Source organism: Fundulus heteroclitus, chromosome 5, assembly GCF_011125445.2.
Source record: "Fundulus heteroclitus isolate FHET01 chromosome 5, MU-UCD_Fhet_4.1, whole genome shotgun sequence".
Taxonomy (NCBI): domain Eukaryota; kingdom Metazoa; phylum Chordata; class Actinopteri; order Cyprinodontiformes; family Fundulidae; genus Fundulus; species Fundulus heteroclitus.
In genome coordinates, this window is record NC_046365.1 from 33,122,147 (window position 1) to 33,138,867 (window position 16,721).

Here is a 16,721-nt window from a genome sequence, read left to right on the forward strand (position 1 = left end):
AAAGTCCTTTAGCACCCAGTTCAGTTTAAGAGACCCTTGATTAGTCATTAATATTAGGCTACAACAAACATGAACATGTTATTATAACCCACCTGTAGGTTAGAGGTGCAATCTGAGATTAATTTTATTTAGTTTTTTCTGTTTTGTTTATCATTTTGTTGCTTAAAGTTTTGCACTACAAACATGGTTGAACATTCTTTTACACAATTCTCCTGCGCTGTTACATTCTTATCACTACTGCACGTTGTATTGTTATTTTATTTCAATTGCAATCTCACAACATTGTCGTAAGATGTATGGAACAAAGTGAAAACACAGTAAAAATAAATTATGAAATAAAAAGTAATTACAGTTTTGTCGTAAAACGTGTCTAACTTTTGATTTTTCAGCATTCCCATTAAGTTTTAGCTTTATATCTTTGGTGATTTATTGTTATTATTTTTTTGTGTGTAGGCCTCCTAAATTAATGTTTCAAAGCCGACGGACGAATGTGCGTGTATGAATGCTTGTATGTAGCTTCTCCTCGGGGCGCCGATTGCTGCTCCTTTGTTGTTGATCAAAACAAAATCAGCTACTTAGGTGTTTTACACCCTTTAGAATGACGTTCACCGTGAAAGAGGGACTACTTTGGCTGCTTCAGCTTTGCAGTTGAAACACTAGATATGTATATAGAATCCAAAGCTCATCAAGGAAGCAAGCGGGTTTTTACAGATCAGCAGACTTCAACTAACTGGAAAAGCATGCGAAGCTGTCACAAATTATCAACGGATCAGATAAAAACACTGGGTAAACATGCTAGAAATAACCGAGCAATTCAAGAAAGTGCTCCACATGGAAACAAGATCAACGTCTATTGGAGGCTGCAGCTGTAAAAATTTGTATATTTAGGCGCAAATGATAAAGCTATTTAGTGGAGGTATTGTCAGAAAATTTGAGCAGCTATAGCTAATCCAGTTCACCTTTTGTTGGAACGACAGAAACTCCAGCTGAGACAAAATATTAGGTATCGACAATAAAAACAGACACCAGAGTATATGATTGAAGTCACGCTTTTTTTCAGAGTTTGGCCAATCCTGTGGCTTATATTCTAGTGTTACTTATATATCAAAGTTAAATGGTAAATCATACAGACCAACATGAACCAAGGAGTAAACATTACCGTCTATAGCCACAAGAGGGCTCACTAGGCTTGTGAAAACTACTTCCTACCCCTTTTACCACTTAAAAATTAATGGAAACATTAACTTATAGACAACAAAGAACACATGTTTGCATGTTGTTTTGCTGCTAACATGAAGTTAAGGTGAGCTCTGAATCTTTAGTTCATAGATCAGTACAGGTAGCCCTTCGTATGACACCTTACCAATGTAGTAGCTCTCAGTTTCAAAAAAGTTGGTGATCCAGCGAGCTTACAGGTCTGTTGTCCGGGCGGTTTACAACTTCGCTGATGCACCGTTACTCCCACAGTCTAATTTTAGCGTAATTTTGACAATTTGCTGCGTAACGGGTCGTTATGCAATAACCTTCCCAGTTGGAGTTGTGCTAATTTACTCCATTCGTCCTCCCAGGTACGCTCCATATCATTCAGCCGGTTGTGGATGCAGTTGTGTAATTGAATAAGTTGGTTTACCAGATTAAATGTCAGTTTTTAGTCTTGATTGTGTGAAAATGTATGTCTAAATAAATGCGTATAGTCCGGTGCGACTTATACATGTTCTTTTTCCTCTTTATGACGCATTTTCTGACTGATGCGACTTATATTCCGGAGCGACTTATAATCTGAAAAATACGGTAACCTTAAATAACTGAAGATTACTGTTGGAGATAAAAGGTCTTGCCTGGAAAGTCAGTTTATTAAAACCTAAATTATCTAAAGCACGCTCGTGTTATATACTTATAGAAGACGGTGCCTTGACTTCCGTTCATTTTTAACCATTTCTATGGCCTGACCCAAACCTAATTGACACCTTAGTGCTAAACCTAACCCTTAGCCCAGAAAATAAGTGAGGACCAAAAAAGGTCCTTACTTTACATCAAAGTGAGCAAAACATGTTCCCACTCAGCTGCAAGTACACACACACACACACACACACACACACACACACACACACACACACACACACACACACACACAAACGGTGTACCTGAAGCCTGGCAGGGGATTTCTATATTTCTGTCGAGATCAGCAGAGATTTTCCTTTTGGGTTGAACAGTCAGAGACGGTGGCTCTGGAGAGAGGAACAAAAACAGATTTTAGGCACACATATTTTGTCCAACTAACCTCTTCCCAGCGAAATAAAAAAAAAAACCTTTCCCCTCTTGGCACTGGATAACCTAAGTGATGCCGAAGAGAAAGATTTTTATTTCTGTATAACCCTTGAATTGACTTCCACGCAGTCACAGAGAAACACATTCTGTAGTTATCCCTAGGGAAACAATCCCCCCTTTTAAACTGCTCTATTCCGCTGCCAGTAATAATGCCTCCATCCATACAAACATCTCCACCAGAGCTGCTCTAGATGCTGACACAAGCTATGGCATCTATGGAGAAATAGGATCACTCAGTGGCAGCAGCTGCTCACTTACAAAAAAAACAAAAAAAACAACCAAATAATCAGCTAAAACAAAAAATAAAGTGCCTTTCTTTTTACTGCAAAGGTACAATGTTTAACAAATAAACCCATAATTTAATTAGAATTTCGTTTCAGGGTCTAAATTTGTACACTTTGTTTAGAGATTTTAACAAAGAAGACCAGCTACGGATATTTACAGACGTTAGTTGCCTGTACAGTACAAAACAGGAAGATGCAGAGTCATACATATTCCTATTAGTGGATGGGGGGCAAAAAAAAAAAAAGAAATAAAATTGAATAATGAATACCTTTGAGGCAGAGACACATACACTATTCTGTTTAGGAACCCTTTTTATTGCACCAAGGTCTGCTGAGCCTGTCCCAGAAAGAAAAAAAAGAGATCTGTACCAATGTATTCATCAGTCTCTAGTCCTCTGATACAAATGAATCCATGCAGACTTTTTTCGCTGTGAGGCAGGCCTTAAAAGAGCTGCTGGCCTAATGAAGGTAGATAATGTGGAGAGAGTGATTGCACTGGGAACGCAGAGAGATAGAGCCAAGGAGAGGGTCCAAAAATTGGTTCTACATAGTGAGGGAGGGGATGGGGGAGGGAATGGGGGGCACAGAAAGAGACCGAGTGCAGAATCAATATTCAGGCAGGTCTTTTCTGACTCAGTATTCTGTAGGCGTGGGGGAGTTCGTGCTCTCTGCTTAGGTGCTCCTTTGCTCCGACAATCGCAGAAGATCAAAAAGACGCTCACAAACCGGGGGAGAAAAGTTTCGCCTCATCAATCACACACTCCTCACTTTCTCACTCGTCGTGTGTTGCTGTGCACACGTCGGGCACGGGAGTGGGTTTCCACGAGGGCGCCCTTATTTGGGCATTTTCCATGTTCTCCTATTAATTGCCGACTCCAGGGAGCAAAACTAATTTAGCAGCCGAGCGAAACGGGCACATGCGGTTTTTTTTTCTGTTTTTTTTTCTTTCATTTCTGGTGGCATTTTTGCAAATCTGTATAAGCACGAAAAACATGAAAAGGCGTGTTCACATGTGAATGTGCCGTGCGTCACAAAAGTATTCACGCTGCTTAAGTTTTGACACATTTTGTCAGATTGCAACAACAAACTTTGCTACATTTTATTGATATATTATGTGACAGACCAACACAAAGTATTGCATAATTTGGAAATGGAAGATTAAAAAAAAAAAAGTTCTTTATGTTTTATTCGTATTTAGCACCACATTCAACTTCATAGCCAAGCAAACCAATTTCCTGAATTTTTTGTGACAAATTCCAACATTTTCCAGAATTTCTGCCAGTGGGACGAATAAGGGGAATCCATAATAAGCAAGTCTGGTGAACCTTTAGTCAGTACTTAGCAGAACTAAAATCATCTGCAAATATAGATACAAGTCTTTTGGTGCATGTCTCTACAACCTTTGTACATTTAGACAGAAATATGGAGGTTCCCCCCATATTTATTTGATAAATAGCCAAAGTTAAGTAATAGAAATCTTCGTGCATGAAGTCAGTATTTTTTAGAGCCGCTTTTTGCAGCTGGAAGTGTCTTTGGATCAGTCTCTATGAGCTCGCCACATCTGGCCACTGGGATTTTTGTCCATTCCTCAAGGTTTAACTGCTCCGGCTCCTTCATGTTGGATGGTTTTCACTTGTGAACAGAGATCTTCAAATTTAACCACAGACTCTGAAATAGATGGAGGTCTGGACTTTGACTAGGCCATTCCAACACATTAAATGTTTCCCCTTAAACCACTCACATGTTGCTTTATCTGTGTGCTTCAGGTCATCGTCCTGTTGGAAGGTGAACCTCCATCCCAGTGTCAGATCACAGGCAGGCTGACTCAGGTTTTTCTCCAGAATATTTCTGTATTTAGCACCATCTATCTTTCCTTTGACCCGGACCAGATCCCCGGTCCCTGCTGCTGAACAACATCCCCACAGCATGATGCTGCCACCACCATGTTTCACTGTGGGGACGATGTTCTCTAGGTGGGTGGTGTTGGGTTTGCAAAAAGTTTTCCTTGGTGACCAAAAAATGTGATCTTAGTCTCATCTGACCAGAGCACCTTCCTCCATACATTTAGGGAGCTTCCCACGTGCCTTTTGGCAAACTCAAAATGTACCTTCTTATTTTTTACACTAAGTAATGCATTTTTTTCTGGCCTTTCTTCCATGAAGCCCAGCTCTATGGAGGGTACAGCTTATTGTGGTCCTATGGACAGATCCTCCAGTCTCTGCTGTGGAGCTCTGCAGTTCCTTCAGGGATACATTTCATCTTGTGATGCCTCTGATTAATGCCCTCCTGGCCCCGTCTGTGAGTTCTGGTGGGTGGTTCTCTCTTGGCAGGTTTGTTGTGGTACCAGGTGATTTCCATTTGAAGATTAAGGATATAATGGTTTTCTTGGGGAACATCAAATATTTGTATAATTTTTCTATAACCCCACCCTGACTTGTACTTGTCAACAACTTTGTCCCTGACTTGTTTGGAGAGCTCCTTGGTCTGATTCCTCTTGCTTAGTGTTGCTGCAGCCACTGGGGCCTTTCAGAGAAGCTGGGGCTTCATAGCATAGGGGGATTGATACATATGCATATGCCAAATTTCACTTTTTTTATTTGTTTATTATTTTTAAGATATATCTGTCTTACTTCACTTCATCAATGTAGACTATTTTGTGCAGATCCATCACATACAAAAATGCTAAACATTAAATTAACAGGTTGGAATGTAACAAAATAGATAAAAAGCCAAGGAGGAGTGAACACTTTTGCAAGGGACTTCATGAAAGCTGTCTGTTCTCTAATAAGCGTCTGAGGCCTTCACACAACAGCTGGATTTATCCTCAGGTTTCATTTTATTTACTATTTCGGGGATTTCCAATGGCACTGGATTCAGGGTTATCAGAGCAACGGGAGACTGTATTCGAAAACTTCTTCTCTTTCTGCTGCCCATTTCTGCTCTACTTTGTGTTGCATAAAATCTAAAATGAATTCAAATGAAGTTTATGACTGTGACAATGTAAAATGCGTAAAAGTTCAAATGGGGGGGGGGGGGGGGGGGGGGGCGGACAGTAACGGCAGCTTGTGACCAGAGCAGGCATTTTACTGGTGGGTGCAGACAAAAAGATTCAGCCTGAGTAGCCCTGCAGCTGACAGGATGTGCCTTGAGCGCCAAGTCACGCTTTGAGGTGAAGAAGTCAGAATAAATGGAGGAATAAACAGACTAAAACAGAGCCGTGAGCTAAAAGTGTACAGGCAAAGCCAAATTAATCGCATGATGAGGGCTTCAGGGGCCTGCTCTGGACAATCATGGAAAATGATGTTAGGCATCAGGCGTGTGGAAGTAAATCTGTTCACACAGCCACAGTCTTCTGTGCACAGAAAGTCTTAGTGAGATATGCAATTCACTTTATCTGTTACAGTTAGGGTTAAAGTCACGATTGAGACGTGAAAACTAACCGGGTAGCGGCATTGTTTTTCCCCTTACCCATAACAGTCAGGTACGCCCTCGCCTCCACGGGTTTGGCAGTGCTGTTGCTAACCAACGCTTCACAAACATACAGCCCCGCGTCTGAGGAGGTGGCGGCAGGAACAATGAGCCGACGCCCACCGGCCAGCCGACGTCCATCACGTTTCCATGACAGCGCCAGGCCGTCAACTGGTCTGGGAAGGGAACAGCAGAGCAGAGTAACACACAGGGAAAGCAAGAATCATGAGAATTGGGAGAACTGAAGGCAATTACGACATATTAAATCCATCAGTTTATTTGTCAATGAGGCAGAAAATGAATGATGACAGTCTGTATATCAGAGCCGTCAGCTCTGCTCAGCGTGAAGGAACGTTTGTCAGTTTTTCTAAATGTTCAGAAGGGAAATGGCTCTTCACGGAAAATGAAATTTTGTTTTGGATAAACAACATCAAAACACCATCCTTTAAGACGTTTATATTTGTGTAAGACAGCAATAATACATCACAGAATCCGTTCATGAAAGCACATCTCTAAAGTGTTTTTTTTTTGTTTGTTTTTTTAAAAGCTGCCATCAGCTACTGTAACTTAATCCTTTATGTTTTCAACAATTTGATTGTAGGCTGTCTAAAGCGTTTCAGCTGACTTGCTGTAAAAGGATCAAATCATTAGCTGCCCTAAAGGAGGGTTGGTAACCAGCATGTGTTTAAATAAAAATAAACTGAATTACTTTATGCAAATTTAAAGCTGAAAAAAAAAATACTGAAGCATTTAACAATTATTAAAACTGTATTTAAACAAAGTGAGTGTATTATTATTACAACAAGATTTAATTAGAAGGCGTTTGTAAAGCTAAATGGGAGTCATGACACAAAAAACAATCAGAAAATAGATAGATTTAATTAGTTTATGAATGCTAAATTGCTCTAATTTATGCAAACTGAATTATTCATTTCTAAAGATCTGCATGTTTTTGTTTTAAAGAGCAGTCCCTCTGTAGTTGGTATGTTATAAGAGTCTGTGTGCGATTTTTCTTTTGGATGTACAGATCTGGGCTGAAGTTTACATACACATCATTTGCATAAAAGTCTTTTATTTGGGGCCTTCAAGAACACATTTGAGCTGTTATTTCCAATAATATATAAAAGCAAGAGTTGGGTACAAAAAATAAAAGACTTCTGTAATCCACAAAGAGTCAAGATTACGAAAAAATACTCAAATATATTTACACATATAGTACCATTAATAACTTCTAAGTAATAATTAAATGCCTGGTGTTGCATGATGCCTACCTCAGGTGTGAGGCAAGGATAAGGAGTTATTAACAATACGTTACAATTACAATTACAATTTCAGCTTTTAACTTTTTGTTCTCTCTCTTTTTTTCTTCATAGTAGGTACACCTGGTCTGACGTTCTGTTGACTGTGACATCATCCAGGGGAGACAGATCACCCACTATTACCATCTAATGTAGAACAGATTACTAGATCAATGTGTGCTTCTGTTCTTTTTTGTTTCTCTTGTTGTGTCTCTGCTCTGTCTTCTGTAACCCCCAGTCGGTCGAGGCAGATGACCGTTCATACTGAGCCCGGTTCTGCTGGAGGTTTTTCCTTCCCGCTAACGGGTGTCTTTTCTTTCCACTGTCGCTTCATGCTTGCTCAGTATGAGGGATTGCAGCAAAGCCATGTACAATGCAGATGACTCTTCCTGTGGCTCTACAGTTCCCCAGGAGTGAATGCTGCTTGTCGGGACTTTGATGCAATCAACTGGTTTTCTTATATAGGAACATTTTTGACCAATCTGTATAATCTGACCCAATCTGTATAATATGATTGAACTTAACTTTGTAAAGTGCCTTGAGATGACATGTTTCATGAATTGGCGCTATATAAATAAAATTGAATTGAATTGAATTGAATTGAAAGTTGTTGGTTGAATTACGTGTCTCAAAGAAAATTGTGCCTCAAACACACACTTTCTGCTTCAACAAGCTTCTGCCATCCTTCTAGATGAATATTTGACCACCGTTCTTGGCAGAATTGGTGAAGTCCGTCTGAATCGCTTAATACTGACCCTGGGTTAAACGTCAAGCCCATCCGAGAAGGTTATTGTCAGCCTGCTCTAACCATTGTTGGAAAACACCCTGAGGTCTCCACATTTGATCCCTCTGACCCAAACGGTCCTCCTCATGGGAAAGGAAAATGGATTAGAACGACAAAGAGCTACTGAACAACAACTATTGTAAACTCTTATCCTTATCAACAACTTTAAGATCGACTGAAATGCCCACATGGATGAGGCAAATGTCCTCTGCAGGAAGGTTTCATGGTTAAGTTCAAACCATGGAGAAGTCAAGGTGTGGCTTTTGACGCAGTTGGGTCCGTGTGAAGTATGAAACGTTCTGGCCAGAAAGAAATAACCTTGACTTTGAACGAATCTCTCTGCTCTTGTAGAGTTGTCTACAGGTTTATTATTACTGCTGCACAGTGGCTGAAAAAGGGTTGAGAGACAGATCTAAACATGGAAAATTGCATTTTAGTCAAGTACAGTCAAGATTATCCTCTACTTGTTTTCCACCAGGCCTCTAATAATTTCACCCTTGTACCAGGACCGCAGTGGTGCATTTTGCAGCAGCCAGTAATTATTGACTGTGGAAAGCAGATGATTATAGACTTTCGTAAAGCATTTGATTTCAATGATTGCTCTCTCAGTTCTGCCAAACTTTTCTAAGTTTCTCCCTCCTTCAGGGTAGAAAACTGTCAACGTAAGCTAAGCGTTTCACTAAATGCTTTTTGACAGTCGAAGCAGCTAATGTGAAGCATATTGTGTCTCTTTGAGAAAAACACAGAAACCTGTGAGCTAGTTTGTATGCAGATGAAGAGCGCACCGAGAAGACTAAATTACCTTGTGTTGAATTAAAAATGTATGATCTGACTATACTGTTGTTGGAGTGTTTGACATGGCTTCTGCTGCTTTTAACCCCCACTGCAGGCACGTTCTGCTTCTCCAATATCTCTGATAATTGCTTGTTATTTCATAACTTGAAAGCTGCTGAGTGGTCAAATGCTGGTCAAGTGCGATTGATAAACTATTACTGGAACTTTTTACAGAACAAAGCAGGAGGAGTTGAATGAAATACGATTCAGCAATGATCGTGCTGCACAAACAGCCTTAAATGATTCGTACAATTTCACTTTTGAGTGGAAAACAGAGCAATTTCTGTCATTTTTGTCAGTCAATAAGTCATACATACTCTATGCTAGAGATATTCACAAGCATTTTCAAGTCAAAGTCAGATTTCTACTGACTAAAATATCCATAATTTCAGCGGAGGGAAGTTTTCCAATAGCACTGTAATACTGTAGCTTATTATTTCAAATCATGAAACGTTATATATCTATTCTTACATTGCCACAGGAACATTAAACAATTCTCTTCTCCAAGACATTTCAACATACAAAATCTGTTAAGAATTGCTGCAAATTATCTAGAAAATCGATACAGGATAATATTTACACCATAGAAAATGTGAAAATGCGTTTATTTTCAAAGCAGCGAACATGCTCAGATATATGCTATTAATCACAAACTAAACAGTAGAGAGTAACCCACTGAATAAACCTATTGAATAAACACAAAAGGTAAGAAGAGCTGTAAGTGTCTGTTAAACAGAAAGATAATTACCGTATTTTTCCCGACTATAGTCACACTTTTTGTCATAGTTTGGCCGATCCTGTGATTTTTAGTCAGGTGCAACGTATATATCAAATTCAAATGCTAATTCTGGTAATAATAATCAACATGAACCAAAGAGTAAACATTACCATCTATAGTCGCAATAGGCTTGTGAAAACTATCCTGCTCCTGTACCACTTTAATTAATTTAAACATTAACTTATAGACAACTAAGACTGAACACATGTGGTTTCACTGTGTCAGTCTGGATTCACGCAGCGGAGCGTTGCATGGTGCAGCTCTAATGGAGACCTCAGACCGCAACAGAACCCCATTTATGGGCTGTCTGTGAAGCTAATAACAGCTAGCGCTAGCTTACAGCTCTGTTGTCCGGGCGGTTTTAAACTTCGCTGTTGCACTTGAGCGTTATGTTGCTCTTAAACATCCGCATCGTACGGTTAGTTTAGCACGTAGCACTGTTATGCTCACTGTCTAATCTCAGCGTACGTTTGACAACTTACTCTGCCAAGAACTTTGCTAGCTGGAGTTGCTAATTTACCCCATTCATCCTCCCATGTTATTCAGCCGATTGTGGATGCAGCTGTGTAATTGAATAAGTTGATTTACCAGGTGAAATGTCATTTTTATTCGTCTTGGTTATGTCTGTGTCAGTCTTGGATTGTGTGAAATAAATGTCTAAATAAATGCGTATAAACTGGTGCGACATATAGTCCGGTGCGATTTATATTCCGGAGCGAAATTATAGTCCGAAAAATACAGTAGATGTGGAAGATTAGATTTATTTTTCTGAAAAAAAAAAAGTTCCTTTTGAGTTACATCTATGTAGTAAAGATAATGAATCTATAGCAAACGTCAACAGACTTTTGAGTAACCGATGTCTACGAACAGGTCTGTGAACATCCCTGTAATGGTGCGTTCACACCAAATACGGTGTCCATGAAATCTCCGCTCAAAGAAGCGGCGGCTGGTCGGTCCAATTCTGGAGCTACAAGAGGAGGACGAATGATGAATAATATCCACCCACAAACTTCTAAAGAGCATTCCTTACTTGATTTTTCTATCTCCTATTTTGATTGAAAAATGCTTCGTCTCCGCTGCGCTCCTTCACCGTGTGTCACAACAACCAGTCCTTGATTGGTTGCCGCAACAGAAAAGTTCAGATTTTTTAACTCCAAGGAAAGTCAACGCTGGGCAAACCGCGAACGAGCAGAGGTTTACATACACCAAGACTACGCTGCTTACTCTTAAATAATCAGGAAAGCCTAGATAATGATGTCATGGCTTTTAAAGCTTCTGATAGGTTGAGTTAAGCAAACTATTCTGAGAAGATTGAGGAAGGAATGTCCAACATCTTCAACCCCAGTCATGCAATATATTAGGCAATCCTACAAAACGTTTGACTATAAAGAAAGCTTTAAAAGGGTCTCCAAAAAAAAAAATCTGCCCTCTTATTATTCTGAGATCTTTGAATCTTTGAATAGAGGACGTAAATAATTTTCATAATGCTAGCTGACAGAAAACAGGGAAAGCTTAGCTTGATATAAAGTCAAACAGTGAGGAGAAAAAGACTGTCTTTGTGTAGTTGATATCTAGTTTTAATACCATAAGAGGTAAAATACCTTGCATCGTACCTGCTTTTGTATCTTAAAAAGTAACTGTTGCCAACCAAAATATTTAATCAGCAGAGCAGAGCTGATGTCAGATAAGACTTCTGTGTGTGTTAACGTGGGCACAGGTGTGAATCTGACTTATTTTCTGTAGACGAAAAGCAACTTTACAAAGTGAAATTCAGTCAAGTTCGGTTTACCGTTAGAGTTAAAACAAACATACTTATGAGTCTGTGCGATATCCTCTGAAGAGATGGATTCAGCTGTTTGTGCACACTGCCAGTAGAGACTCACTGAGCTACAAGATTACATAGAGACCTCTAACTTTCCTGGGAGGAAACAGCATCGCCTGGCAAAATTGGAATTATTCACACTTGTAGAGTGCAGGTATGGATGAACGCAAAAGGAATTTACCTAGCGTTGGCAATGCACTCCAGCGTAGCCTCCTTGCCCACTACCACTGTTGTGTTTTTAGGTCCAATCACGATTGCTGGAGCTACATGCTCTGACTCAGGATCTGCAACAGAGAAAGAAAAAAAAAGTGAATGTTGAGCCCATAAATCATGCCTGCACATCCTGCAACCACAATCTCAAACGCAGATCCATCGTTTCACTTGCACAACTGTAGAGTGTTGCATACAGCATTGTGCTGTTATTTTTTTATCACTTATTATTACAGAACGCATCATGAAGGCCTCCACTGGGTTCATACAGCACATTTAAGTTTAAATATATAAGCCACACATTCAGATCTAACTAAAAAAATCAAGCCGAATCATCAGGTGTTACATTGTTGATAACAAAGGAGACTCTACTAATGTAGTAATTGCTCTGCAACCAAACGTCTTCATTTCATCAACAAAAGTTAACGAGTTTATATATGATATGTGGTAAAACATGAATAACTGGAAACGTACAAAAAGGATAAATGTTGCCACTTAGTGACCCCAAAGCTAAGGTGAAATTGCTTTAAAGGACCCTGACACTAAATTTTACTCTAAACTGGTTCTAAAACATCTCTTGCTAAACCAGGAGGGTGTCCAAAAAAAGGTCAAATGAGTCAAGAAACCTTATCCTGATGCCACATTAATGTTATTAGATTAATTCAGTGTATGCCAACAAAGTGACAAGGTTTTAATAGTTAGACAATTTACAAAGATTCAGGCAAAATTATACATATCTCCATCACTGATACTCCTCTTTCACTGTCCACTTGCACATTGTCTCCACAAATATGATCAGCAAGCTCATGTAATATACAACAATAAGTTGTATGCTAAATAAGATTTCTACTGCTTACCTTCATGTCCAATCAAGAGAAAAAATGTGCGGCTATCAGTTTTTGAGTAAGACAAGAAAATTATCTGATGCAAGTTTACACACACACACACACAAACACACACATATACATACATATATATATATATATATATATATATATATATATATATATATATATATATATATATATATATATATATATATATATATATATACACACATATATATATATATATATATATATATATATATATATATATATATATATATCTCCTTTAAAGCAATGTAAAAGACCGATTGTTAATAATTGCAAATGCTTGATGCAAGTTGTTTCCACCAAGGGTAGCAAATCCAGTTACGAAGTTGTGGGGAAAACACATTCTTCACATAGGGCCAGGTTGGGATCGGATAGATTTTCTCCTTACTAAATGAATAAAAGATAAATCATCATGTAACAACTTTTTTAAAAACTGACTGTTCTTTATTTACTTGTCTTGGATTGATAAATATTCTTTGTTCATGTGAATCATAGGAGTTTCATGAAAAAGGAAGACTGTAAGGGGCAGTTACTTTGTTGTAGCACTTTACGTTGTCACAGATCCAGTGTCTGATCCAGTACATTGTGGCTTAACATAAATTTCCCTATGGAACAAAACGGTACAGTTTATCCTTAAGAGCTCGATAAAACACATCTGAGGAAGTGCGTTTGGACCACTAAGGGCGCCTGCTTGAAGGATTTGTTCTTCCTGTGTTGCACATTAGATTGACATCTGCAGAATGAGTAATTCTATGGGAGTGCAAATGAAATCCATACTGTAACATCAAAGTGGTGGGTGTGTGCACACAGAGTTTTCCCACATATCCTCTAATTAGGACATTAAGTCCTGTGTCCGTGCAAAGTACAACGCTGGACAGAAATGAGAGTCTTTGTGACTGAGAAGCTGAAAGCAAGTACAACATTTTTCTCCTCTCAAACTGCTGTTCCATCCAAAATGACTCCTCCCTCGTGTGCACGGGCCTAATTCTCCGCAGCCTGCTATCTGACTTGCCGGAGAGCGAATGGCAGTGTGTGTGTGTGTGTGACTCACTACAATAGTGTACACAAAAACAAGTACATTGCTTTATGTGAAGAAAGATTTATGGTCTGAAAGATGTGTGGAGGAGTGCAGTGTGTGTGTGATTTATGGCTGGAATGACCTTCCATTGTAAAAAAAATAAAATAAAATAAAATAAAGAAACAGCTCACTGGAAATATTTAGCTTAAGATGCTCAATATTTGCTATAGTAAATAGTAGGGCTGAACAATTAATCGCATTTTCAATATAATCGCGATTTAAAAAACACAATTTCCAAATCGTAGAGTCTGCAATTTTTAGCTATGTAACAATTAGGGAATTAGACACGTCCATTAGGTGTTGGTAAAATGTTTAAAGTGGGTTTGCCTCCACATGGAAGGGAAGACAGTTGCAGCAGTGAGATAATCTAACTTTATTACTTGTTTTAGAGTTTATATAATCATACATAGCATTAAGTACAGGTCAATCAGTTTAATACATAGACTTGCTTGTTGGTTGCACTTTATGTTCAACAAGGATTGATGTCCAAATCAACTAAAAGCTGTTCTCTTGAATAATATTCTGATTAATAGAAACATTAAAAGTTCTTGTTTTGAATAGTCCTTGTTTACAAACGTCTTTATTTAGACGCCATTTTTGTTGCTTGTGGTTAACGCAGAGAAAAGTCAAAATTGCAATTTTTGTTGAAATATATCATAGGCAGAACGCAATCATTTCTGCAGAGAGTTTAGATGCTGCGGGCCTTTTAGCAACTAATCTGCACAACGAGAAAACAAAATGATTTGTTGTTTGTATATGTTTAAAAAGACATGATAAATTAAACTGGAAAAAAAAAATCGCAATAAATCGCAATATTAAGAAAAAAAAATTTCAATTAGATTATTTTCCAAAATCGTTCAGCCCTAGTAAATAACATAAAGCCATTGAAAAAGATAATTGGATAAACTCAAACATTGAAGCTCTGAGTAGGTATGGCTTCTTCTATGACTAGATCCATATGAATATGGAGATTTCCAAAAGAGAGAGTAGTAACTACAAATTAACAGACCAGCCCTGATGGAGGCAGTGGGATGGGGGTTGAGTAGAAGGAAAGACAAGGGTGGGTGTTGAAAGGTAGGGGATCGGCTTTGATCTTTCTTTGAAGGGAAGAAGGAAAAGGTGGTAATTGACTCTGCTCTTTATTCCTCCTTCCCATTCTCTCTCTCTCTCTCTCTCCTTCCCTCTCTCGCTCTTAATCACTAAAGCACTAAGAAGTTGTCTCTGTGTTTCGATACAGATGTGCAATAAGACAAGCTGGTACGAGAAGACAGGCGGGTAATGGCACACGAAGAGACACAAACCCATAAATTCACAGCTGTCTTGACACCGACACTCACTGATGATCCAACCAATTTCCAAAAGTTGGATCATTTAACGAAAATATGAGAGACTTTTTACACAAAAACAAAATAGATGGAGATGGTAGTGGAGGTCCCCCCTCACTCTTAATCTGTTCAATATGCAAACGGATTACATGCATACAGATAGAAGCTTAAATATTTATAAGATATGCCATCCCAAGTACACAGCTTTAAAGAAGTCTTGGTTTCGGACCTGCTGAAAATGTTCCGTCTTACCACTCAAACCACTAAAGGTTTGCACCCTTTAGTATAGTTTATCTTCTGATCCCTGTTTCTGTCATTAGTTAAGTTTTCTGTCATCACTTTATATTATTATCAGTTCTTTAGATTCGGTTTCTGTTTAAGTTAGCTTCTTTTCATTAGGATTTAAGTAGTTCCGCTAAATCTTTATTTTCTGCCTGACTGTCCCCAGTATAATCTGCAGAAATCCTGGAATTTACGCTATGCTCCTTTAAAAAGTTTCCTATCACTTAAAATTATTTGGCTAGTATTCATGTTAAACTAGATAAAAAACCTGGAATACATGCAAACTATCTTAATAAATTTCAGGATTTATTTGCATTTATTAAGGACAAAGTAAAACATTTGATAAATTTTTAAACTTTTGTGGTTGGCTCGTTACACTAAGAGCCAAAGTAGTCTTTCTCCATTATGATAAACATTAATATAATCTATGTGATCTGAAGCACAAAGCACTATCTCAACTTAATTATATTAACTTCACTATATTATAACTAGGCCTCTATCGTGTTAATTATCGTTAAATGACTTGCAAACAGGATATCTCATTCATACTTTCGTCTACATCTAGTAGAGCATAATAACCCACACTTACATCAAACCCTTCTACACTTCTGCATTGTTTGTGCACCTATAATAACTTTGTCATCTCTAAATCATTCAAAAATGTTCACGTCTGTCTCCCCTCTGAAGTGTGTTCTGGTGTTTCCAAAATAAGACATCAGTCTTTTGAGCTCTAAGTGACAAATGTTGCATTCAATTACCAAAGTGGTAACTTGAAATCACATATTTTGTTTCCAGCAGTAAAGAAAAGTAACTGCCTCAGATAGCAGCTTATATAACCCACTGGCCACTTTATTTGGAGCATCTTGCTAGGACACGGTAATTGTTGTTGGCATTGATTCAGTAAGGTATTGAAAAGCTTACATATTTCAGTCCACACGGGCACACGGTGAATTTTGGAACTCATGTTTTGATCTTGTAAAAAAAAAGAAAAAAAAAAATCAGTATGAGATGACACATCTTTGTGACAGACTGCTTTATTCTGTAGGCGGTGGCCATCAAAAGACGCGTACTCGGTGGTCATGAAGCGAACGGAGAGGAGACTCTGGTAGGCCGTGGCATTCAAACGATAAAAAGGGCCTAAAGTGTGAGACGAAACCACACCTGAAAGGCAGAATTGATCCACGCTTTCTTTTGTTTGCACCAAATTCTTTTTCTCTTTGAATGTTGCAGCTGAAATTGAGGCTCTTTGTACCCTAGTAACGTTTTTGTCAAGACTTGCTGAGCCTGAGTTAGCCGTAGCGTTAGTCTGCTGCTGTTAGCTGACAGGAGAGCCACCTGCTGCCTCAACCTTCAGC

General features: G+C 38.6%; 1 protein-coding gene across 3 annotated transcripts in view; it reads right to left on the reverse strand.

The window, feature by feature from the left end:
- The window catches only part of sdk1b (sidekick cell adhesion molecule 1b), a 413,277-nt gene that overhangs the window by 97,557 nt on the left and 298,999 nt on the right, over positions 1-16,721 (reverse strand). For all 3 annotated transcript variants that reach the window (XM_036137444.1, XM_036137445.1, XM_036137446.1), the window contains 3 exons: positions 11,778-11,880; positions 6,081-6,256; positions 2,145-2,228 (listed from right to left, as the gene is read on the reverse strand). In XM_036137444.1, the coding sequence (XP_035993337.1) occupies positions 2,145-2,228; positions 6,081-6,256; positions 11,778-11,880 (363 nt within the window). The remainder of the gene's footprint in view (positions 1-2,144; positions 2,229-6,080; positions 6,257-11,777; positions 11,881-16,721) is intronic.